Source organism: Oryza glaberrima, chromosome 1 (assembly GCF_000147395.1).
Source record: "Oryza glaberrima chromosome 1, OglaRS2, whole genome shotgun sequence".
Classification (NCBI taxonomy): Eukaryota; Viridiplantae; Streptophyta; class Magnoliopsida; order Poales; family Poaceae; genus Oryza; species Oryza glaberrima.
The window spans coordinates 22,137,720-22,160,112 of NC_068326.1; the positions used below are offsets into that span (position 1 = coordinate 22,137,720).

General features: G+C 46.5%; 4 protein-coding genes across 4 annotated transcripts; 2 read left to right on the top strand and 2 right to left on the bottom strand.

Annotated features, from left to right (window-relative positions):
- Positions 1-3,157: 3,157 nt before the first annotated feature.
- Positions 3,158-5,201, top strand: LOC127759977 (adenylate-forming reductase 06235). Its single transcript, XM_052284186.1, has one exon. The coding sequence runs from the start codon at positions 3,193-3,195 to the stop codon at positions 4,963-4,965; it is 1,773 nt and encodes a 590-aa protein (XP_052140146.1). The 5' UTR covers positions 3,158-3,192; the 3' UTR covers positions 4,966-5,201.
- A 4,811-nt stretch (positions 5,202-10,012) lies between these two features.
- Positions 10,013-12,440, top strand: LOC127763099 (uncharacterized). Its single transcript, XM_052287710.1, has 3 exons — positions 10,013-10,428; positions 10,560-10,671; positions 12,157-12,440. The coding sequence occupies exons 1-3, from the start codon at positions 10,041-10,043 to the stop codon at positions 12,284-12,286; spliced, it is 630 nt and encodes a 209-aa protein (XP_052143670.1). The 5' UTR covers positions 10,013-10,040; the 3' UTR covers positions 12,287-12,440.
- Positions 12,342-13,975, bottom strand: LOC127763095 (ervatamin-C-like). The gene is made up of 2 exons (XM_052287696.1): positions 13,491-13,975; positions 12,342-13,241 (listed from the first exon to the last, which is right to left on the bottom strand). Exons 1-2 carry the CDS (start codon positions 13,963-13,965, stop codon positions 12,634-12,636), a joined length of 1,083 nt encoding a protein of 360 aa, XP_052143656.1. The 5' UTR covers positions 13,966-13,975; the 3' UTR covers positions 12,342-12,633.
- Positions 13,976-20,304: 6,329 nt separating this feature from the next.
- LOC127760228 (senescence-specific cysteine protease SAG39-like) lies at positions 20,305-22,314 on the bottom strand. The gene is made up of 2 exons (XM_052284451.1): positions 21,683-22,314; positions 20,305-21,023 (listed from the first exon to the last, which is right to left on the bottom strand). Exons 1-2 carry the CDS (start codon positions 22,239-22,241, stop codon positions 20,419-20,421), a joined length of 1,164 nt encoding a protein of 387 aa, XP_052140411.1. The 5' UTR covers positions 22,242-22,314; the 3' UTR covers positions 20,305-20,418.
- Between the last annotated feature and the right edge of the window lie 79 nt (positions 22,315-22,393).

The window sequence follows — 22,393 nt, forward strand, 5'->3', positions numbered from 1 at the left end:
TTGACATGATGAGCAGTATAGTACGTACTTACCCTGACAGACTTCATCTATCGCCAAAGCTTTCCCGACATATAGTTTGGCAGCATATAAGTCCTCTTTGCTGACTAGTGGGAAAATAAGTTAAAGAATTTTGGGGCATGGTGCAGTGAGTGTTTACATGCACTCTTACATATACTCAATGTTTTTTTTTTGGTAAATGTGTAAGTCAAATTAATCATTACTACAAAACCTCACTTTGGTGCTGGTGGAAACCTTACATAGGTGCCAGATTCCTCAACCAACGCCATGAAGGCGGCGTTGATGACGGCCTCATCAGTGTCTAATTGAGAATCGACACCGATGAGGTGCACGATTTTAAAAAAAAAGTGGATTGGCTCAATTCAGGCCGATGTGTTGCCCACAAAAGTTCTCCAAATTGTTCTTCATCAAACACAAATTATTTTCAACATAAAAAATCAAGTGAAACACAAATTTTGGCACAAATGCATTATTTCTCAAATCAGAATCCATCTACTACCCAATTCGTACCTAACTATCCACTACAACAACAAAGGGAAAAACAACATTAATTAGGGAATCGACAAGGGAGGTAGAGGAAATAATCCAACATATAAGAGAACCGGATCCATCAAAAATCCCAAATCCCCAAGATCAGCCGTCGCTTCTGTTAGTGGTTGCCTCCGTCTCATGGTCCCACCCACTGTTTAAAGGATCCAGCCCCAAGCTCGTGGTGGTTAGTAGGCCATGGTGAGGTGGAGGCCGAGGGAGTGCAATGCTCTGCCGCCGAATGGGAGAAGGGGATGGTGTCGTCCCCAAGCTCACGACGGTGGATGTAGCCACCCTTGAGCTTGTGGCGGCCGGATCTAGCGACTCCAAGCTTGTGGCGATGCTCATGGCGCGGTGGTGGATGCGAGGAGGATGAGACACTCATAGCAGCGCTCTTCGAGAGAGCGAGAGAGCAGCGAGCAACAAGCCAAATTAAAAACGTGGCAGTTGGTTGGCTCATCAGCTTGACTCCTACTGAGGGTGTCAGTTTATTTAAAAAACCGGCATCAATGTCCTTCATATGAGTGTAATTTTTTAAAAAAAAACAGGTACAAATATTATTGGTGCCGGTTTTTTAATTAATACGTACTTACAAGGGGTTATGTGTGCTAGTTTTAAATTCTAGGTCCATATGAGGAGTTAGAGGAATGAAAAAAAAAACCCTCATATGTGCCAATTTTAGATGTCTCGGGCTACTGGCACATATAAAGGTGTCCTCTACTATGCCTATTAGGGTTTTTTTATAGTGAATCTTGTATGTTTGTGAAGGTACACTATCATATATAACCTATGTTGTAAAAGGTTTTAATATTTTTAATACCTTTTGCATGACATGCTACGAGAGACAAGGGCATATGGGCTTTTAAGGCCTAAATATACTTTATATTTATATCTACTTGCAACTATTTGTCCATCACCTTTTTAATTCAGTGAAATAAAAAATGAATATTTCCAAAAGCATTTCATGTTTATGTCATCATTTCTTAATTGAACTGTGCATACAGTTGCACACATTCTCTTGTGCTAAGAGATATAAATGAAATACGCAAAGTGAACTTAGCTCAACTGATTAAGTTTCTGGTAGTGGAATCTACTCATCCGGGTTTAAGTTCTAAGACTTGGTACGATGCCCACACTTATGGCTAATTATTCTTTCAGGGGTAAGTGACATATTTGTCGACAGCGAGACGTCTGCAATGAATTCATGAATCTCAAAAATATGTTGGTTCAGCATTCCGAGGTGTCTATATGTATAGGGTGAGCGCGAGGCGTCTGCGGTGACTTTATGATTCTCAAGATACGTTGGTTTAGTTTTCGGAGGTATTTATAGGGATAAGGTAAACGTGAGCATGTTTATATGAGCATTGCTTGTGTATTGCGTTTCATAAAAATAAAAATACTCCCTCCATTCCAAAATATAAGGCATAATCACCTTTAACTCAAAGACCAAGAAATAATTATTATCATCTTGTAATTTGGATTATCATAATAAATACAATTCATGCATCCCATAGAATTAGAGAACATGAGAGTGGAGGATTTAAAAAAGTAATAATTTAATGGAGAAGGGGCCATAGTTAATTGTCTACATGCATGCATACCTTAGAGCACCCACAATGGTAAAGTAAGGTGCTCTCTATAAAACATGTGCATCTCAGCAATAGACTAGATTAATAGTAAACCACCTCAATAGTATGTCTACATGGGTATCTATAGCTCTCTAATACATTGCATCTTTTTCACTATAGCCTATCTCCAGGTTAGTAGATAGTTTTACTCTCTCTTTATTTAATCTTCCAAGTAGGAAAATATGCTGACATGGATCTCTTGTAGAGAGCCTATAGATAACCATTACGGGTGCCCTTATATTATAGAACATCTAAAAAAGTGGTTGTGACTTATATTATGGAATGGGGGAGTAGAACTAGCTTGATAATGCTGTGAGAATACAGTAGTACTAATTGGATAAAGATAGACAGATAGTAGTACTCCTTATCAAAAGACTCCGCACGGTTATTGAAGTATAGTTGTATACGTTTGGAAAGTACGTTGAAAGTCCAAAGTACAAAATATAGTACAAAGACTCCCCATATATTTTACAACCTTCATGCCAACTTGTAATATCAAGCTCAGATGGATCTTCATTCCTTAGGAGAATATATTTTATTGTATATGCCACCTAAATAGTCATTATTTTTTTTAAAAAAATATAATGTGATAGATCACCATGAGATAAATTATTCCATAAATACGCAAGTTTACATTCGAACTATACAAGTTATATTAGAATAAAAATAATAAATATAACTAAAAAATAATATTTTTAGAGGTCCGCTTTGTTCTTTTTGTTTGAACTTACATGGGTCGAATTTAAACGTGTATGTTTGGAGCATATCTCATAGTAATTTATCTTATTATTTTTTAAAAAATATTTTGATGACTATTTGAGTTGCACGAAAAATACTGGTATATCCCCTTGACATAGAGTTGAAAACACTTTCATCAAGCCTATCTACCCATGCATTCATGCTGATGCTTGCTTGCTTCAGCTGCTTATAAATACACATGCAATTCTACAACCACTGGCGATTTCAAACCAAACCCTAGTTAATTCAAGTCAGTTTCTTAGGCTTACTGCCTCGCGCCATGGATGGGCGAGACGAGCTGACAACGAAGCCCATCGAGATCAAGTTCTCGAGCTGCCGTGGCGTCACCTTCGAGCCCAAGCCCTCGCCGGCGAGCCCCTTCGCCATCGCCGCCGCCGCCGCCGCCGCATGCCCTGCCAAGCCGCCACCGGCGGCGCCGAGCACCGGAAGGTGGATCTGGCTGCCTCTACTGTCGTCGAGCCGTTACTCCTCCTTCTCTAGGATCATTCCGGCGAAGCCGGACGGCGGCGTTGGACGGTCGCAGAGCCGCGCCAGCAGCCACTTCTGCGACCTCGACGTCTCCGGCGACGAGGAGGAGGATGATGGCGTGTCCGTCTTTGACGGCCACGACGAGGAGATGGCTGTCGCCGCGGCCGCAGCTGCCGACGTCGAGGATGATTTGAAAGGGAAGAAGAAGCCGAGCGTGTCGGCGGCGGCGGCGCCGGCCACCGCCAGGCGATCGAGGCTCGCCGTCATACTGTTCGACCAGGGACTGTTCACCGTGTACAAGCGCCTCTTCGTGCTCTGCGTCGCGCTGAACGCGGCGGCGGTCGCGCTCGCGGCGTCCGGCCATTTCCCGTACGCGGAGCGGCGCGCCGCCGTCTTCGCCATGGGCAACATCCTGGCGCTCACGCTGTGCCGCTCCGAGGCGGCGCTCCGCGTCGTGTTCTGGCTCGCCGTCGCGCTCCTCGGCCGGCCGTGGGTGCCGGTCGTCGCCAAGACGGGCGTCACGGCGATCCTCCAGTCCCTCGGCGGCGTCCACAGCGGCTGCGGCGTGTCCTCCGTCGCGTGGCTGGCCTACGCGCTCGTCCAGGCGCTCCGGCGCCGCGACGAGATGCCGCCGGAGATCGTCGCCGTCGCGTCGGCCATCCTCTTCCTGCTCGCGCTCTCCTGCGCGGCGGCGTTCCCGCTCGTGCGCCACCTCCACCACAACGTGTTCGAGCGGACGCACCGGTTCGCCGGCTGGGGCGCGCTCGCCCTGCTCTGGACGTTCGTCGTGCTCTCCGCCGGCTACGACCGGGAGGCCAGGTCCTACGTCCCGCTCGCCGGCGCCGTCCTCGCGGGGCGCGAGGACCTCAGGCTCGCGGCCGCCATCACCTTCTTCACCGCCCTCCCGTGGCTCACCGTGCGCCGCGTGCCGGTGACGGTGACCGCGCCGTCCACCCACGCGGCGATCCTGACCTTCCAGGGCGGCGTCAGGGCGGGCCTCCTCGGCCGCATCAGCCGCTCGCCGCTCTCCGAGTGGCACGCCTTCGGCATCATCTCCGACGGGCGGCGCACCCACGCGATGCTCGCCGGCGCCGTCGGCGACTTCACCCGTGGCCTCGTCGCCGACCCGCCGACCCACCTCTGGGTTCGCGGCGTCCACTTCGCCGGCCTCCCGTACCTCATCGGCATGTACCGGCGGGCGACCATGGTGGCGACGGGGTCGGGCATCTGCGTGTTCCTGTCGCTGCTGATGCAGCCGAGCACGACGACGGCGACGGAGCTGTCGCTGGTGTGGGTGGCGAAGGGCGTCGAGGCGAACTACGGCGAGGAGATCAGGGCGGCGGTGGCGGCGGCGGCGGGCGGCAAGAGCATGGCGGGGCGGGTGGTGGTGCACGACACGGCGGTGATGGGGCGGCCGGACGTGCGGGAGCTCGCCGTGGCGGCGGCGCGGCGGTGGGGCGCGGAGGTGGTGGTGGTGACGAGCAACCCGGAGGGGAGCAGGGACGTGGTGAGCGGGTGCAGGAAGGCCGGCATCCCGGCGTTCGGGCCTATATGGGATTCATGAATTTGCATGCGTTTGGAACGAGAAAACGAAGGGCAAAAGCGTTCAAAAGGAGGGAGAAAAGAACCGAGAAAATTAAGGTTGTGTTTGTTTTTACCCTTTGTGTGTCAAATTCAAATAATTATATATTTATATATTGTACATATATATAAGTAACACTTGGCAGTTTCTATTCAGATGGTGGTTAATTAATTAGCGCTAAAAAATGCGTGGTAACCCTGGTACCATCAAAGGGCCATAGAAATAGAGATCATGTATTATCTTAATTCATTTTTCTCGGAAAACTCAAATCATGACATAAGAGGATATCCCCTCATTTTTGCATGTCACTTAAAAAGTCATAAAAAAAATTAAAAAAATTTAGTAGGATAGATCAATATGTGATATGTCACTTTACAACATGCCAATTAAAATTCAACTTATACAAGTAGAAATAAAAATAAAAAATTTTGACTATGAATAGAACGCGTAATTCACGGTCAAATTTGTTATTTTTGTTTCGAATTTTGATAACTTTTTGAATGACATGCACAAAACGAGGGGATGTCCCCTCGAGGAAAAAAATTCACTTCCATTCTTCTCTCATTACACGCATGTGGATGCGCATCGCACTCCCGCCATCTCGTGAATGCATCCTCTTCAATGGGGACATGCTGGACTGGTGGGAAGCTTGCCGAAGAGAACTGATCAAAGAATAAAGACGAAATTTCAATGGCTTAATCATCTACATGACTTGGGGTATTTGGCTTCAAAGAAACGATAGAATTTTCAATGGTGCATATAGTACGGTTCTGCAGGTGGTTGACTCTATCATCGCCATGTATGAAAAGCGTATGACAAGCTCAATTCTTGTAATCCCTTATGTCCTTCGCTGTGACACCTTTCTAAGAGGTGAACCTTGTGATTCTCTCTTCTTCTATAATAAAATTTGTAGAGCTTTTGCCCTAATCCCTCGAAAAAAAGAAAACGAAATAACAGTAACTCCCTAACCTCATAAGAAACCTACTAATCTTAGCCATACCACTTGTTGGTGTGTGCTCATCGTTGAGTGATTTTTTTTAATAATTGGTTGTAGCTACGTGAGTGAAGGGTGTAATTTTTAATCGATTATCTAAAAATCACACCACCTATGTTTTCTCTTATTAATTAAAATAATGATCACCCCTTATCTCGATAATTAATTTACAAATATATAAAATAATATACCATGCAACCAAAATATATTGCATGGTAAATTGGTAATACAATCATACATTTTTTTGTTCATCAGAATCTGTAGAACAATTTGAAAGTGTGATCAGGTTATTAAAACAGCATCAATCAAATGTTTCAAGTAAATGAGAAATGGAGGAAGTGTTTGCTACCTAAGTGGAGCTACGTCCTGTCCTCTTCCGTCGTCCTCTCCTATCATTGACCAAGAATGTATGCATTTATATATTGTTCCGTATTCGCGTATGCGAATAAATCTACGGAAGCAAACAATCAGGACGCCGTAGCATCTCTTAAAGTCCTTCGCCCCCTCACTATAGAAGTTCTACCACACAGCATATCGTCATCTTCAAACTGTAAATGTCTCATTGCCTCGTGCACTCACTCGCTGTCAGTCGTAGCTAGGATCTCAATCGGATGGATGGATAGGATATAATCAGGGCAATTTGTAGAAAACGCCCCGCTTTTTCACCAGTGGTTTCGCAAATAACCCTTAGATTTATCTCTTCTCTTTATCTAGGCTCCTGCTACTTCTCCCCCACCTTAATTGTCTCCTTCCCCGTACGTGCGGCAGGACGCCGGCGGCGGATTGAATCTTCTCGGTAGACCATGCTCACGGGAGATTGCTTGAAGAAGATGAAATGAGAAATCAAGATGCCTCCCGCAATCAAAATCCCTGTTAGAAGGTGTCTATGCTCACAATCAATGGAAGATTGAAGTCAGTGTCGTCCTCATCGAAGGTGTTGCACGCCTCCTCTTGTCGATCGATGCTGGTGGCAGCGGCGGCGGTGGCGACGGCATCGGCGGGATCAGAGTGGGTTCGTCGTGATGACCTCTCCGGCCTATTGCATGGTCGGAAAAAAATTATGTGCATACGAGGTGCAAACCTCATTCCGTTCAACCCGGCCCTACGCAGATGCATGACGTACGCGTGGATGAGTCGCCCATCCGACGGCCAGCCCCCACGGCTCCATCCGCACCCCGCTCGGCTCGGCTCACGCGAGAGATGTCAATGCGCGGCGCTCGCTCCAGGTTCGGCTCGATCTGGATCGATCCACGAACTGTCAATCAAGCAATTCTTCTTAGCAGTTCTTTTCCGTCGTTCCCCTATTCCTGTTTTGCGATCCCGCTAGCTATCGCCTCTCTCGTCCGCTGCTGGGCGTCGTCTGCCTGTCCGCTGCCGCTTGTATCCAAATGCCAGAGGGATCCGCCGCCGCTTTCCACCGACCACGGCCACGGCCATTTTCCACCGACCACGGCGTCGGTGACGCAGGATGCCGTCTGCCGTGAAATGTGGCTGGCTGGCTGCTTGCCATCCCGAGGTCATCAACAATCGATTGCTTCGGGAACAAACGACAGGTGAAGAAGCGGGCAGTTTACTACGAAATTGTCCCGTTTGGATCCAATCCATCCGATTGAGATCCTATGGTCGCCAGTGCCCAGTGAGTGAGTGTATAACGTAGTAACTGCATTAGGATGTGTGCACATAGAATATATTGTCCTACTTAAAACTCTACTACTAGTCTAGTAGTACCAAATTATTTGGTAAGGCTGGGATTAGATGACATGGATCTGATGTAGGTAGCTTTTTTTAGAGGATGTAGGTAGCTAAATCTATTATATCTATATAGTAATAGAAAAAGGAGCCTCCACATTCGCTCTCACGGTCTAGAAAATCCCACGTTAATTTAAAGAAAAAAAGAAAAATAGAAGGAGTACTTTGCAAAAAAAACAAACTTAGAAACGGACAAAAAAAAAATTCCAATCGGACAAAAAAACTTAGAAACGGACAAAAAAGATAAACCTAAGAGCTGAAACGGACCAAAAAAAAAACTTGGAAACGGACAAAAAAAATTCCAATTGAACAAGAAAGATAGAAAATAGTGAAAACGGACAAGAAAAATAGAAATTCTAATTTTAATCAAGAAAAAAGAGAAAAAAATAACCATTGGGTCATAGTAGATCCAGATTATAACAGTTTAGATTTAATATAGGGTGTGTTTAGATTCCAAAATTTGTTTGCCAAAAACGTCACATCAAATGTTTGGACACATGTATAGAGCATTAAATGCGGATGAAAAAAATCAATTGCACAATTTGCATGTAAATTGCGAGACGAATCTTTTAAGCCTAATTATAACATGATTTGATAATGTGATGCTACAGTAAACATTTGCTAATGACAGATTAATTAGGCTTAATAAATTCGTCTTGCAGTTTACAAGCGGAATCTATAATTTGTTTTGTTGTTAGTCTATATTTAATACTTCAAATGTGTGTCCGTATACTTCAAAATTTTTACACCTAAACAACTAAACACGGCCATAATAGTTATATAGTTATATAATTTTTTTTACGGAAGCTTAAACTAACTATAGGAATCGGAGTAAAAAAAGCTTGAGATGGACATGACCAAACAAACCACATTCACAAAGTTTATTTCTAATTTAACCAATTGGATTAAGAACTAATGCATTAACTTATTTAAGTAATAAGGACATGTTTAGATCCGCTAACAAGTTTTTTCATCCTGTCACATCGAACGTTTTAACACATGTATGAAATATTAAATATAGGCGAAAAAAATAACTAATTGCACAGATTGTGACTAATTTGCGAGGCGAATTTTTAAGCCTAATTGCTACATGATTTGATAATGTGGTGCTAGAGTAAACATTTGCTAATGACGGATTATTTAGGCTTAATAAATTCGTCTCGCATTTTATAGGCGGATTCTGTAATTTGTTTTGTTATTAGACTACATTTAATACTTCAAATGTGTTTCAGTATATCCGATGTGATAGGGCAAAAATTTTCACCCTGGATCTAAACACAGCCTAAGAAAATTAGACTCCACGTTTGCTGGCCCTAGAAATTCTCATATTAATTAAAGTCCATATAGAAAAACAATTTACATAGATAATTAAAAAATAATGAATATTGGAAGAGAAGGCTAGAGTTCATACTGGTGTCAATTTATAATTAATTAAAATATGGAATCAGAGAAAAAGAATAATAGAGACAATATAGAAATACAATTTTAAATAGCCAAAATTCGAAATTAAAAAAATATTGAAAGAAAAAACAATCCATATCAGTATACAATTTAGAACTAACTAAAATTTGAAATTAAAAAAAGAAAATAGAAGTAGACGTATGAGTCCATATAGAAATACAATTTATAACTTTAATTTATAAAAATAAAAATTAAAAAATACTAAAATAAGAGTTTACAATCTATATAAAAATACAATTTAGAAATAAATGAAAATTTGGAATAGAAAATAAGGAAGCTAGCCGCGCAGTTTGCATAGGCCACAACACTAGTTCGTTATTAATCGTACGTAGGAGATAACAATATGATTAACATGACACGGGTAAGCACATAATCGGTGACTTAATTTTCTGGATACCATGTTGTCGCGACTTTCGTATTCAGTCATTTAAGATATGTCCTAAATCAAATATTTTATTTTTTAACTAGTAATTTTTATAAACTCATATAGTTTAATATTTTTTTAGAAGACATATAGTTTAATTTAGATGATTTATATTTTAAGATCCGTCATGAGAAATAATTTTATAATACATATTTCACATATAGTTAAACTATATGAATTTTTAAAAATTAGTGGTCATAAATCATAACTTTAGCTAAGAAAAAAAATTAAAATAACAAGTAATTTAAAACGGAAGTAGTATAGCAGTGATGTTTTAGCAGATCCAACTACACCCTTCGTTTTAAAACTATAAGATGGAACTTAATTTGAAAACAGAGGGTGTATTCTGCAACTCCATTTGACCTTGATCAACAATCATAATGGTCACACGATGGCTATATTTCGTCGGCTTATTGAAACAGCGGAAGGATGATGATGATGATGATGTCAGCAGCATCATCCCCCAGCTGCCTCCTCCTCCTCCCCCGCCCGACCAAACCAACACCACCGCTGCTCCCCTCCACCTCCTCCTGCCGCCGGCCGCCTCGCTGCCGGATCAGATCCCTTAGGCCGGAGAACCCGGCGCCGCCCGCCGCAGGAGTAGCGAGAGCGGTCGCCTCCTCGTCGTCTCCCATGGAGATGGAGGCGGCGCAGACCCAGGCGTGCGGTGGCGGGGAGGGGCAGCAGGAGGCCATGAGGCTGCTGTTCGTGGAGATGGGCGTCGGGTACGACCAGCACGGGCAGGACGTCACCGCCGCCGCCGTGCGCGCCTGCAGGGACGCCATCACCTCCAACTCCATCCCGGCCTTCCGCAGCGGTAGCCTCCCCCACAGCTCGCCTCCCCTGTCTCTGAGACATTCCGTCGAACACCTCATCCGCACGCCAAATTCTTCACCTGTTCTTTTTGTTTCCTATCGTTGATTAACTGAGCTGTTTTGGTGTATGAAGGATCCATTCCTGGGGTGAACACGGAGCAGATGAAGCTGCAGATCAAGCTCGGGGTGCCGAGGCCAACGCAGCACTTGCTGGACGTTGAGAGAGTCAAGGCCGTCTTCCCCTAGTGAGCACTCTTTCTGTGTTCTCTTCGTGCTTATTAGTAAAATTGGGATCTTCTTGTTGGAACGCTGAATCAGAAATGGATGCAATGAGTACCCCTACAAGTTTATTGAGCATGTTTTGGTCGGTTGTGTACCATACTAGCTCGCATTATAGTAGTAAGTTTGAACCTTGGTATGATTGGCAATATCTAGGTTAGGTAACTCATGGACATGGTGAACAAATGTGGTGTAGAGGAACATGAGCTATCATGTTTATTTGTTCAGTACAATTGTTCCTTGTGATTATGTTCATAACCATATGGCAAGATCAAGTACGGATCCTCTTCATTACCCAACATTGCTCAGTTGCTCACTATTTCCAACACTAATGATTTTCATAAGCTAATTGTATTGAAAAGAGCCCTTAGCTCTTTAATAACAAAATCTGAGGCAGTCAAGGGCTTAGATTTGAAAAAAAAAAGTTTAATGTGTTCTAGTTCTTTCAAAATTGTAACCAGTTTCCCATAACTACAAAAGATAGATGTGGTTATCCAATGTGTTTACCTTCAAATTGAATGCTTATTGAGTGTAGCTGTGATCTCTAACTAAGATTTTTTATGTATATAATAAAGTAGAACCGGGTAGTTCAGTGACCCTCGATCAATACAGTCTCACCTTTTAGCATATTTGATTATTTTTTCTATCACCACCTGCTTTTCCTTTTGATCATATTTCTATAAAAACTTCATCCTTAAAGTCATCACAGCGTCTTAGGCAAATAAATACCATCTTTTATCAAGTACACAATACAGTGTGGTCAGCACTATACTTACTACATAAGAGGGTTTTGAATGTTCAACACCAGTGCTCCAGAATGTCCTTCAGATGTGAAAGTATTACATGGTTTCAGCTTACAGTATCTCAGACAAAAGCCAAAGTGGCAAACTATAACATTTTGTGCTAACTAGTGTGCATAACAAGCAGGTAAATCCATGTTGCCATGACAAATTGATTCACATTAGCGTTGTAGGAATGTTTAATAGTTGCAATACTGTACTGTGTGATGTTTGCTGAGATAGAAAGCAGCCATACAAAAGAAAGCCATATGGACTCATACGATTTTCACGACTTACTGAAAATGAAATATCAGCAAGAGAAATATTTAGAGTGCGCAGACAGTTTCCATGAACTCGTATTCATGGTTGCATTTTACAGTAATATTAGATATTTAGATGTGGCAGTAAGCATGATCAAATATATAAAAGGAAGAACACACCAGAATTATTAATGGCCTGGACTCAGCTGCTTGGATGTAAAGCATTTCTTTGCTAACAACAACTCGTAATCAAACAATGTCTGAGATACTCAATGGATCTCATTTGTCCAGAATGATCATTAGCAGCGTGTTTATAGCCTTAATCTGATGATACTGATAGTGTGCATCTTGATTTGGTTTACATATGACGTAGCAAAAGCGCCGCCTTATGCTATTTTCTCATTGTTTGCAGTGGTAAAATTATCAGCTTTGAGGTTGTGGACGGTGGGATGATCTGTTCAAGTGGCGTATGCCTAGAAGCAATGGGAGATAAAAACGATGATTGCTATATAGTGAACGCAGCAGTTTATGTTGGTTACTAATATTATCTCGATGAATAGTTCCTCTTCGTTGGAACAGTAAAAAGACAGAAAAATGTTGTGTGCAATAAGCATGTCCTGAATTTTCTGAATCATCTTTTCTTAATGTGTACAAGTGCTTATTTGCTCCATCCATTACCGACATCAGTTTCTTTAACTGCATATGTCGATACAGTTCTGGTTTCATAATCATTTTATCTACTATATACTCCTTAACTATGGCTTAATAGCTTATCACTTAGAAGCCAGACGCCCACACATATTACATATTTGCATTAGGCGTAACATTCTTATCAATATTAGTACATATTTGCATCAGTCTAGTGTTCACTGTCCAGTGCTCAGTTGAGCTAGCTGTCCATGGTCGGGTAGAAGGCGTAGGTGGCGATGCCGCAGTTGCCGCCGCCGGCGCCGCCGCGCGCGACGCGCATGTAGCCGCCCTCGCCCCACCACGTCCCCCACTGGTTCTTCACCAGCCAGTACTCCCCGCCGCCGTCCGCCGCCGCGCCGTAGCCCACCACCGTGACGGCGTGGTTGAGCCGCCGCCCGCACGCGGCGCTCCCGGCGTAGACCCCGCTCCTGTAGTGCCGGAAGTCCGGCTCGGAGGCCTCCACGACCACGACCACCGGCTGGCCGGCGGCGAGCGCCTGCAGCGCGCCCTCGTCGCCGTACAGCCGCGCCCACCGGGCGCCGCCGACGGCGGCCGCCGAGTTCGGCGCGACGAACCCGCCGGCGCGGCACGCGCCCTGCTGCCCGCCGTACGCGTAGGCCGCCTCCGTCTGCAGCCCGCCGCTCGCGGCGATGTAGTGGAGCGCCGCGGACACGTCGCCACCGCTGCAGGTGTTGGCGCCGCCGGTGCAGTCGAGCACCTGCTGCTCCGAGAGCGACACGAGGTTGCCCGTGGCGAGCTGGACGAGCCCCTCCGTCGCCGCCACCGCCGCGAACGCCCAGCAACTCCCTGCAACGAACGCCGTACAGTACACATGAGCTGATCTACGGTGTAACGGCCGATGTCCAGGCGACACCGACGACTTTCGGAAAACCTATAGGTAAATTGTTTATCCATGTATTATAACACCATGATCTAAATATAATTAGCATATTATGATATTAGTAGATACGTTATGATACCAATGAATCAATTTTCGACATACGCCACTGCGTGAGCTATGCCATTGACGTGTTTGTGTTCGGGAGTGGTTCTCACCGCAGCTGCGTTGGTTCTTGACCTCCGTGACGGCGCCGCGAACCCTCCAGTCGAGGCTGTCCGGCACGTCCGTGTCATCCGCCGCCGCCGCGGCGGTGCCATTCTCGGCGCGGTGGCCATGCCGGTGCGACGGCGGCGGCGGCGCCCAGCTGTACCCGAGGTGCGCCCGCGCGAACTCGTCGTCGGTGAGGTCGGAGAACTGGTTGAGGCCGAGCGTGTAGGTGCGGTCGCCGCCCGCGCGGTTGGCGGCGTCGACGCGCTCCGCGTTGGCCGCGAACACCTCCATCCGCCGCGCCTTCTCGGCGGCGTCCGCGTACGCGCGCCCGAACCTGGCCATCCACCGCTCGTGCCGCGCGGCCATGCTATGCCCGCGACGCGGCTGATCCCCGCGCGCCGCCGCCGCGGCGGCGACGGCGACCACGAGGAGAGCAAGCAGCGCGACGCGAAGGTGGCGATAGACGGGAACCCGTGCCATTTTTTTTCACTCTGTGTTGCTTGTGACTTGTGAGCTGAGGATCGTGGCGCATTTGCCTCGTATTTATAGACGACGCACGGTTGATGCATGGTCGGGTCAGTCCATATTGCACTCTGGTGTGCATGCGCGGATGCGCCAGTGTCCAGTGGGATGGTTCATTGAATTGACTGTCCGGTGGATTGGCGTGCATCCGGGAAAGAGTTTTCATCCTCGAGAGGTTTATTACATATCATCTAAAAAGTTATTAAAATATTTAAAAAAAATTAATAAGTAAGATTAATGAGTTATATCACTGTACAAACATGTACATGCGAGTCATTCGACTTTTACGAGTCGTACCTAAACTAATAAATATAAATGTGAATGTATATTAATTAGTTTCACTTTGATTTGGGGCAGGTTTGGTTTAGGGCCTAAATTAGGCTTACCAATATTTGTCAATTTTAATAGTGTTTAGTATCTATTTGGTTTAAAGCTAAATTTTGACATACCTAAGAAAATGAGATATTTAACCATTTGCCATATTTAGATGTGGCAATTAACTTTTTGCCACTAGGCCCACATGTCATAGACACATGTAGACTCACATGTCATTGAGATAGAGGTGGCAAATAGTTATTTGCCAAATCTAAAAGTGGCAAATAGTTAAAAGCCCCCTAAGAAAATAGGCCATTTCAATAGTGAACTTAGACTATTTTGGCTTCAATCCAGACACAATTTTACCTTATCAAAATTAGTCATGCCAAAACTTACCAAAATTTGGCATTGACAAAATTTGTTAAGGCCTATCTAGGCCACAAACCAAACCAACCATTGTTCTTTTTGTTATAACTTGTAGACAGTGAATTTAACTTTGCATATTTATAAATTAATATGTCTCATAGGAGGGCCGCACACTTTTGCTTACTCATAGGTGGGCTGCACCTCCGCCTTCCAAATCTTCCAAGTCCTCGGCCCTCACTATGTTTGTCCGAGAGTGGAGTGGTTACCCAAAGTGAGGAATCCTGCTTGTTTTTCATGAGGAGCCTAGATCTAGCCACTAGAGAGTAGAGGAAGAAAGCGGATCCGGCCACTCGAGTAGAGGAAGAAGGCTAATAATTCATTGTTTATCTTGTTTCATCTTATTATATTCTCTTTTTTTTTACATATTGTTGTACTTGCAAATAATATGTATTGTCGCATTGAAGGCGTGCGCTCACCATATTGAAGTTGATTGTCAATAATTCTTTTTCTTCATGTTGTTGATTGTTTCTCGTACGTATTGGTTTTTTTAATGTTGCATTAGTATATTTTTGAGTTTTGCATCTGGTTAAAGCATATCAAATGTTGCAATTAGTGATGGAACATCTCAAATGATCATTGATTCTCGGCAAGGAAGAAACACCGTGCATCTGACGAAGTGTCTCCAATTGCAAAAAAAGAAGTATTAATATATATTATCAGAAAGGATTAGTTGATTCTATCTTAGGAAGTGGGACGCATACCGTAAGCAAGCAGGCAGCGGAGCAACAAAGCCGACCAGCGCCGGAGCCAATCAACCGATCGAAAAAATCCCATTATCCCGACGCACAATACTCCAACTTCAACCATACATGCACACTGGGGAAACTCTTTTAAACACTCGGGTGGACGTTCACCCGTTTGTTGCATGTCATCTAAATGGTTATGAAAAATTTTCAAAAAAATTGACATAATAGGTTAATATGTAATATATCACTTCACAAACATGCAAGTTCAAATTCGACTTCTACGAATTGTAACAAAAATAACAAATTTGACTGTGAATATACGTATACTAGTTAGAGTTTGATTTGTTATTTTTGTTACAACTTGTAAAAGTCGAATTTAAACTTGCATGTTTGTGAAGTGATATATTACGTATTAACCTATCTTGTGAATTTTTTTGGATTTTTTTCATAATCATTTAGGTGGCATGCAAAAAAACGGGTGGACGTCCACCGAGAGATTAGAATCCATCCTCATAATCATTTAGGTGGCATGCACACAGCCGTCAATCAGTCCAGTAACCTGCACGGCCAAGATCATTACCGATTCCAAAAATCGGCGTAGATTTTTTTTAGCCAGCGATCTAAACAATGTATCTCGTTATCACCATGAGTGGCAAACTACACAGTGCATGTTATTGTCACCATGAGGATGGAAGAAGCAACAATATATCGGCCGTCGATGGTGACAGATGTGATCCCATTGATGTGGACGGCCGGTTTCAATCTCAGGCTCAGCACGATTATTCCATCCCATCCCTATATGGCTATTACACTGATAACAACAATTAGAGGCTTACCCCTTTCTATAAAAGATATACTTCATCCGTCCTAAAACATAAACATTCATAGAAAAAAATATATTTTGGGACGAAGGTGGAGTAGTAAATAGCTACTTTAAAAAAACATATATTTAACTATATTTTTTTATATGAAGTTAACTATATTTTAGTACAAAGGGATACTATATATCAGCCGACGAATTTCTTCCTTCAACATAAATCAATTTTTTAACAATTCAAATTGATTCAACATTCATGTTAAGCGTTATTACCAAAACTCCACCTCTCTCATCGTTTCCTCCATACCCAACCGTCGCCACCTCCGTCCACCTTATCGACATTAGCGGCAAGGCCAATCAGTCGCACTTCCTTGGCACTTCCCTCCTCCTTTCCCCCTTCCCCCAAGATTAGATCCGTAAACACTGTATGTTCATCATTTTTTTTCAACTATGGTGCCTTTCTCCGGCCATGCCTCTCATCCCTGGCTCCGGCGGCTCACACTGCTAGATCCGCTGTAAACCCCGCTCATCACCCTCCTCTATTCTCATGGCCCCGGCACCTTAATGTCCGCCGCTGGTTTTCACCACCCTTAACACTTATTTAAAATCGCCCTCTCCGCCTCCCAAACGCCCTCCCACCTTCAATCCTAAAACCCTAATAAAAATAAGCCAGCCGGTTCACCGGCACCGAGTCCGCAATACCCCTCCCTCTGCCCTATATTCCCGCCTCCCCCAGTATAGAAATTTGAAAACGATGTCACCTGACGAATAGCAAAGGAGTAACAATCAATTAAGGTGATAGGAAGATGCACTCCTGCGTTTCAGCGTTTGCTTGCACCAGATCGATGCATCCCCATCCTGACTAAGCATGCGCGCGCGTAGTCCATTTGTACATTATTATTGCTAGCCTGATCAATCCTGATGACACTCCTCCTTGGCGGCGGGCACATTACATTATACTACTATGCTGGGTTGTGGGCTCCGTTCATATATGGGCTAGCTGCCGCTGCGCATGCCCCGGCCGTCCCTGTCTGCCACTCTCGCAAGTGACGGCACGGCGGCGTGCATCGAACCACGGCCCGTCGCGACGACGGCGCGCACGCCGGCACCGGCGGCACGCGCGCTCCGGCCCGCTCGATCGGGCGCGAATGCAACGTGATGAAACGAGCTACTAGCAGCTAGCTACGCACGGCGAGCGAGCGAGCGAGCGAATGGGCAGGGTGGACGAGTTGTTGTCCTGATATTGGAAGAAAACTCGGCGTGCGAATGCGATCGCTGAGGTTGCTTGCAATAACTAACTACTACTACTGCTCGCTCCGGCCTGCATGCATGGGTGCAAAGGAGCAGCGCCACTTGCATGCGCGAGTGGCACATGTGGCACATGCGTGGCGCGGGTGATGGAGAAGTGGCTGAGCGGATCAAAATAGGCAAATGACAGGGGACGAGGGTATATCCACTTTACGTCCCCGACTATCACACCAGTATAAATTGAATCTCTCGAGTCTCGATGGTTTGGAATTGGATGATTCGTCCTACGTGGCATGTTAATCTGATTTTTCATCTAACATGGTGTCTACGGGACGCTTACGTAGCATTACCATTATAAAATTTAGGCAAATTTTGCTAAAGTACGTCGTGAATTTACGGTTTTAGTTATAAGATACCGCATGAAGTGATTTTTGGGGAAGATATTCTCAAAAGTTGAATATTTGCTGGTCGACACCGCACGTATTAAAGTAATAATTTCCGGTTAGGGAGGAGAGAGAAATCACATGAAATGTCAGTAATAGGGCCCATATATATCAGCTCTCCTATCTCTCTTCTCTTTATATCCCCTCCTTCACTTCTCTCTCTATCCCACATGTCAGTGACGACGGCGGGCAGGCAAGGTCTGGCGGCGGCGTGAGGGCGAGGGAGGAGTGGCCGTGGCGACGGGAGGACGACGGCTCCGGCCAGCGGCACGCCCAGACAGCGGCGTCGACCATCGACGGCGCCCCTCCCTCCTCACTCTACGTGGGCGACGGCTCCTCACTCCGCGCGCTGCAGCCGTTGCCGTCCAACCACGACGCCGCTCCTCCACATGCAGATGCCACCGCCGAACCTCGCCCGCTGTCCGGCCAGCGCCGGCGCTCCTCCGCACGTCGCTGGTTGCGTCCGCTCTGCCCTTGCCCTCACGCCTCCGCCTCTGCCACCACCGCCACTGGACCTCGCCTGCCTACCATCGTCGCTAACATGTGGGATAGAGAGAGAAGAGGAGTGATAGAGAGAGGATAGATAGGAAAGTTGACATGTGGGCCCAAGGGCATTTTTGACATTTCACACGATTTCTCTCTCCTCTTCAACCGGAAATTATTACTTTAATGCATGCGGTGTCCGTCAGCAAATATCCAACTTTTCGGAGTGTTTTCCCCCAAAAGTTACTTCGTGCTGTGTCCGACAGCTAAAACGCGAAGTCACGGTGTCGTATAGCAAAATTTGCCTAGAATTTAAAATAGTTAGTGGGTCCCATCTATCAGTGGCATACCCATCTCTCTTCCCTTCTCCCTCTCCTCTCTTCCCCTCTTTCTCCATTTACATGCAGATGTCCCCTCCTCTCTCCGCCAGTTGTTTGGACCACCGCACATCCCCTCAATTCCACCATCTCACCCGTCCTCAATTCCACCGCCTCACCAGCCGAAGACCACCACCCTCTCCTACACCAGTCGTCTAGTACTCTTGCGTGGCGCCGGTGGTGGTGGCGGCTTTTGGGTGCTTGAGCTCCTTAGCCGCTAGCCACCTCCCATCAGCAGGTAGAAGCTCCCTATCATGGCCTCCATAGGTGTTGCTGCTTCACCCCACGACTCTACATTCCCAATCCCAACTACCGACGAGCTTCTCCTATGCAAGTGGTTGCCTACATGGAGCGGCGGTGGCATCCTCAAGCAAGCCATGGATGCAGACCCTGATCTGGACGACACGTAGATCATGCTTCGTGGTAGCCAACGATATGGTGTGGTGGATGTGGCTGCTTTTTGATTGCCGTCATGTTGCTTCTTGGTCTCCTGTTCCACTCCCTACGAATGCGGCGGCGCACATGGCTGCTTCTCTAAATTGGAGGCTAAGCTTCTTCTGCTGCTCCTTGCTTTCCTCTTTACCTCTAACTTCGTCTAGCTTCAGCAAGCACTACACCCTTCTCATCCTCTTCAACCTCTTTGCCTTCGACGTCAACATCATGAGAGGGCAAGTGGCCACTTGAAGTCCGTCATCGTGCTGATGGGATGTGGCTATCAGGAGCTTCAAGTTCCTTGCGCACATGGCGATGGAGATGGGGGAGACGAGGGATGGCATGGTGAGTGTCTACTCAATCGAGCTCCCTTCTCGCTAGCCTCTTTGAGCTCCTATGTCTTCGCAGCCTTCCTCCATTTGGTGCAGCCCTCCTCAATCGAGCTCCCATGGGTGCAACCGCTGGCGAGCCACAATGTGAGAGAGAGAGAGAGAGAGGGGGGTGAAGATAAGAGGAAGGTGGGGTAGCCACTTACATTTGGTTTCCACATGGGTTCTAATGCGTTTCTTATTTTCTTCTTTTTCTATCTAGGATGTCACGTCAACCAAAACCGCCATCAATACTATTGAATGACTCAATTTGCATTAGTTTAGAAGACAGGGAACACTCAATAGCCGGTTTTACAGTTGAGGGTCACAAATAACGCAGCCCATAGTTGAGGAACGTAAAATGTACTTAGCCTTTTCCAATAGTAGTGGGCCTCGCTAATTTTTGGCCCCTGATCCTCCTCCAATGAGCCCCGGCCGTCTGTGGCCGGCAATTAAGGTTGCAGTCGTTCAGGAGCACACGCCACACGGGACGGACGGGACGGTCCAGATGAGTTGGAATGTCTGTTGGGGCTAACACGTTACAGTTTTGTACACATGCAAGAAGCGCGGCATAATCTACTACCACTACGCATCATGAATGTCTGTGATATGTATTCAAGGAAAAAAGAAGGATACAACGCATGCATATACATACACTTGCTTAGTACAAATGGGTTATTGACTCTACGATATACTCTTATATACATGCTTCCGAATTTCAAGCATGTATACGAATATAATGGACGAAATTACGGTAACTTAGTACGAAACGAGGAAGGAAACGCGACAGCGATCGACGCACGGTATCCTTAGTTATTAGACGAAGGGGTAGGCGGGGCGGCTGGAGACGCCGCAGTCGGCGTCGACGGCGATGCGCATGTAGCCGTTCTCCCCCCAGTCGGTGCCCCACGAGTTCTTGAGCAGCCAGTACGGCGTGCCGTCGCTCGCCGTCCCGTACCCGACCACCGCCACCGCGTGGTTCCGCTTCTTCCCGCAGCCAGCGCTGCCGCGGTACACGCGTCCTCCCTTGAATCCCCTGAACTCTGGGTCGCTCGAGTCCATGTCCGCCGCCACGGGCTGCCTCTCCACGGCGGCGCGCAGCGCGTCCTTGTCGTGCGGCGTCACCTTCTGCACGCCGCGGATGACGACGGCGACGGACGAGGACGACGCGGAGCCGGAGCCGGCGGCGCAGGTGCCCTTCTCCCCGTCGTACGGCCGGTAGCTCGTGTCCGTGCTCAGCCGGCCGCCGGCGCTGGCGGTGGCGATGTAGCGCAGGGCCTCGTGGATGTGGCCTCCCTTGCACGTGTTGTCCCCGCCGGTGCAGTCCAGCACCTGCTGCGCCGACAACGGCGTCACGTTGCCGGTCTCGATCTTGATCAGCCCCTCCGTCGCCGCCACCGCCGCGAACGCCCAGCAGCTGTCTGCACCACACACACACACACACGACACATCATAGATTCATATCACCCCGGCCGCCATGAACGACATGATGAAGATGCAAGATTTATGTGATTCTGGAAACGTAATTCGGTTGGAAGATGGGTTGTAAATCTCTTGGGTGATTCATGCATGCCAATCAAATGATTATTAAAAAAAAATTAAAAAATAATAAAATAGATTAATAGGTAGTATATCACTTTACAAACATGCAAATTTAAATTCGACTTCTACAAATTATAATAAAAATAACAAATTAAACTCCAGTATATGTACATCCAATAGTCAAATTTCTTATTTTTTTATAATTTATAAAAATTTAATTCTAACTTACATGTTTATGGAGCGATATATTATTAATATGTCTTATCAGTTTTTTTTTAAAAAAAATCATACTAACATTTAGTTGGGATGTAAGAAACCAGTAGACGTCCACCTAAATGCTTAAAAGAGTTTCCCTTTCAGTTAATATTTTCATTGCAAAAGTTGGGGATCTTTTCTATACATCATTTTGTTTATTCCTTTCTTTTTACTTCAAAGACTTTTTTTTTGGTTTCTACGACTTTTTTTTGGCTGCGTACTCACTGAGACAGAAGATATAATCCATTTTCATTATTAATAAAACAGTTTAATTGGTGCTTACTGCAATTATTCTTGTCTTGATCCTGGACAGGGGTGACGGCGCCGAGGTCACGCCAGTCCTTGCTGCCCCACACAGCAGGCGGGCGTGAGGGAGGGAGATGCTGCTTCGCCGCCTTCTCCTCCTGCTCGAACAACACCCTCGCGGTCGCCGGCTCGTCGACGTCAGCGTCGGGCATGAGGTGCCTGGCGCGGAACTCGTCGGCGGTGAGGTCGGCGAACGGGGTGAGCCCCAGGGTGTAGGTGAGGTCGCCGGCGCGGTTGGCGGCGTCGATCCGCTCCGCGTTGGCGCGGAACACCTCGAAGCGGCGCGCCTTCTCCGCGGCGTCCGCGTACGTGCGCCCCACCCTCGCCATCCAGCACCGGTGCCGCGCCGCCATCGGCATGCCCGGGTCGTCCTCCGGAGCTGGAGCACCCGACGCCGCCGCCGCCGCCGCGGCGGCGAGTATCAGGCAGAGCCAGCGGCGAGCAGAGGCCATCTCTCGTCGTGCACTGGGTGTCCTTGAGCGTGCGCCCGTGCTGGACTGGACTGCTGGTTCGCTTGGGCTGTGCTGTGCATGCATGCAGGGTAGCTCTAGCTTTTTATATATAGGAGATTGGGTAGGCGAGCTCCAACCATGGGTCAGTGAAGAAGTCAAGCAAAGGTCGTCGCCTCTCGCTGTCCATCATGGTCAAGGTCGTAATGGTAAAGCCTTGCTCGATTTAATTGGTGTGT

Excerpts from the sequence above, each read along its gene's own strand:
- LOC127763095 (XM_052287696.1), bottom strand. The coding sequence starts at position 13,965 with ATGGCACGGGTTCCCGTCTATCGCCACCTTCGCGTCGCGCTGCTTGCT. Across the intron at positions 13,242-13,490 it reads CAAGAACCAACGCAGCTGCG|GGAGTTGCTGGGCGTTCGCG; the intron begins GTGAGAACCACT and ends CGTTCGTTGCAG.
- LOC127763099 (XM_052287710.1), top strand. The coding sequence starts at position 10,041 with ATGATGATGATGATGATGTCAGCAGCATCATCCCCCAGCTGCCTCCTC. Across the intron at positions 10,429-10,559 it reads CATCCCGGCCTTCCGCAGCG|GATCCATTCCTGGGGTGAAC; the intron begins GTAGCCTCCCCC and ends TGGTGTATGAAG. Across the intron at positions 10,672-12,156 it reads GTCAAGGCCGTCTTCCCCTA|TGGTAAAATTATCAGCTTTG; the intron begins GTGAGCACTCTT and ends CATTGTTTGCAG.
- LOC127759977 (XM_052284186.1), top strand. The coding sequence starts at position 3,193 with ATGGATGGGCGAGACGAGCTGACAACGAAGCCCATCGAGATCAAGTTC.
- LOC127760228 (XM_052284451.1), bottom strand. The coding sequence starts at position 22,241 with ATGCATGCACAGCACAGCCCAAGCGAACCAGCAGTCCAGTCCAGCACG. Across the intron at positions 21,024-21,682 it reads TCAAGACAAGAATAATTGCA|ACAGCTGCTGGGCGTTCGCG; the intron begins GTAAGCACCAAT and ends TGTGTGGTGCAG.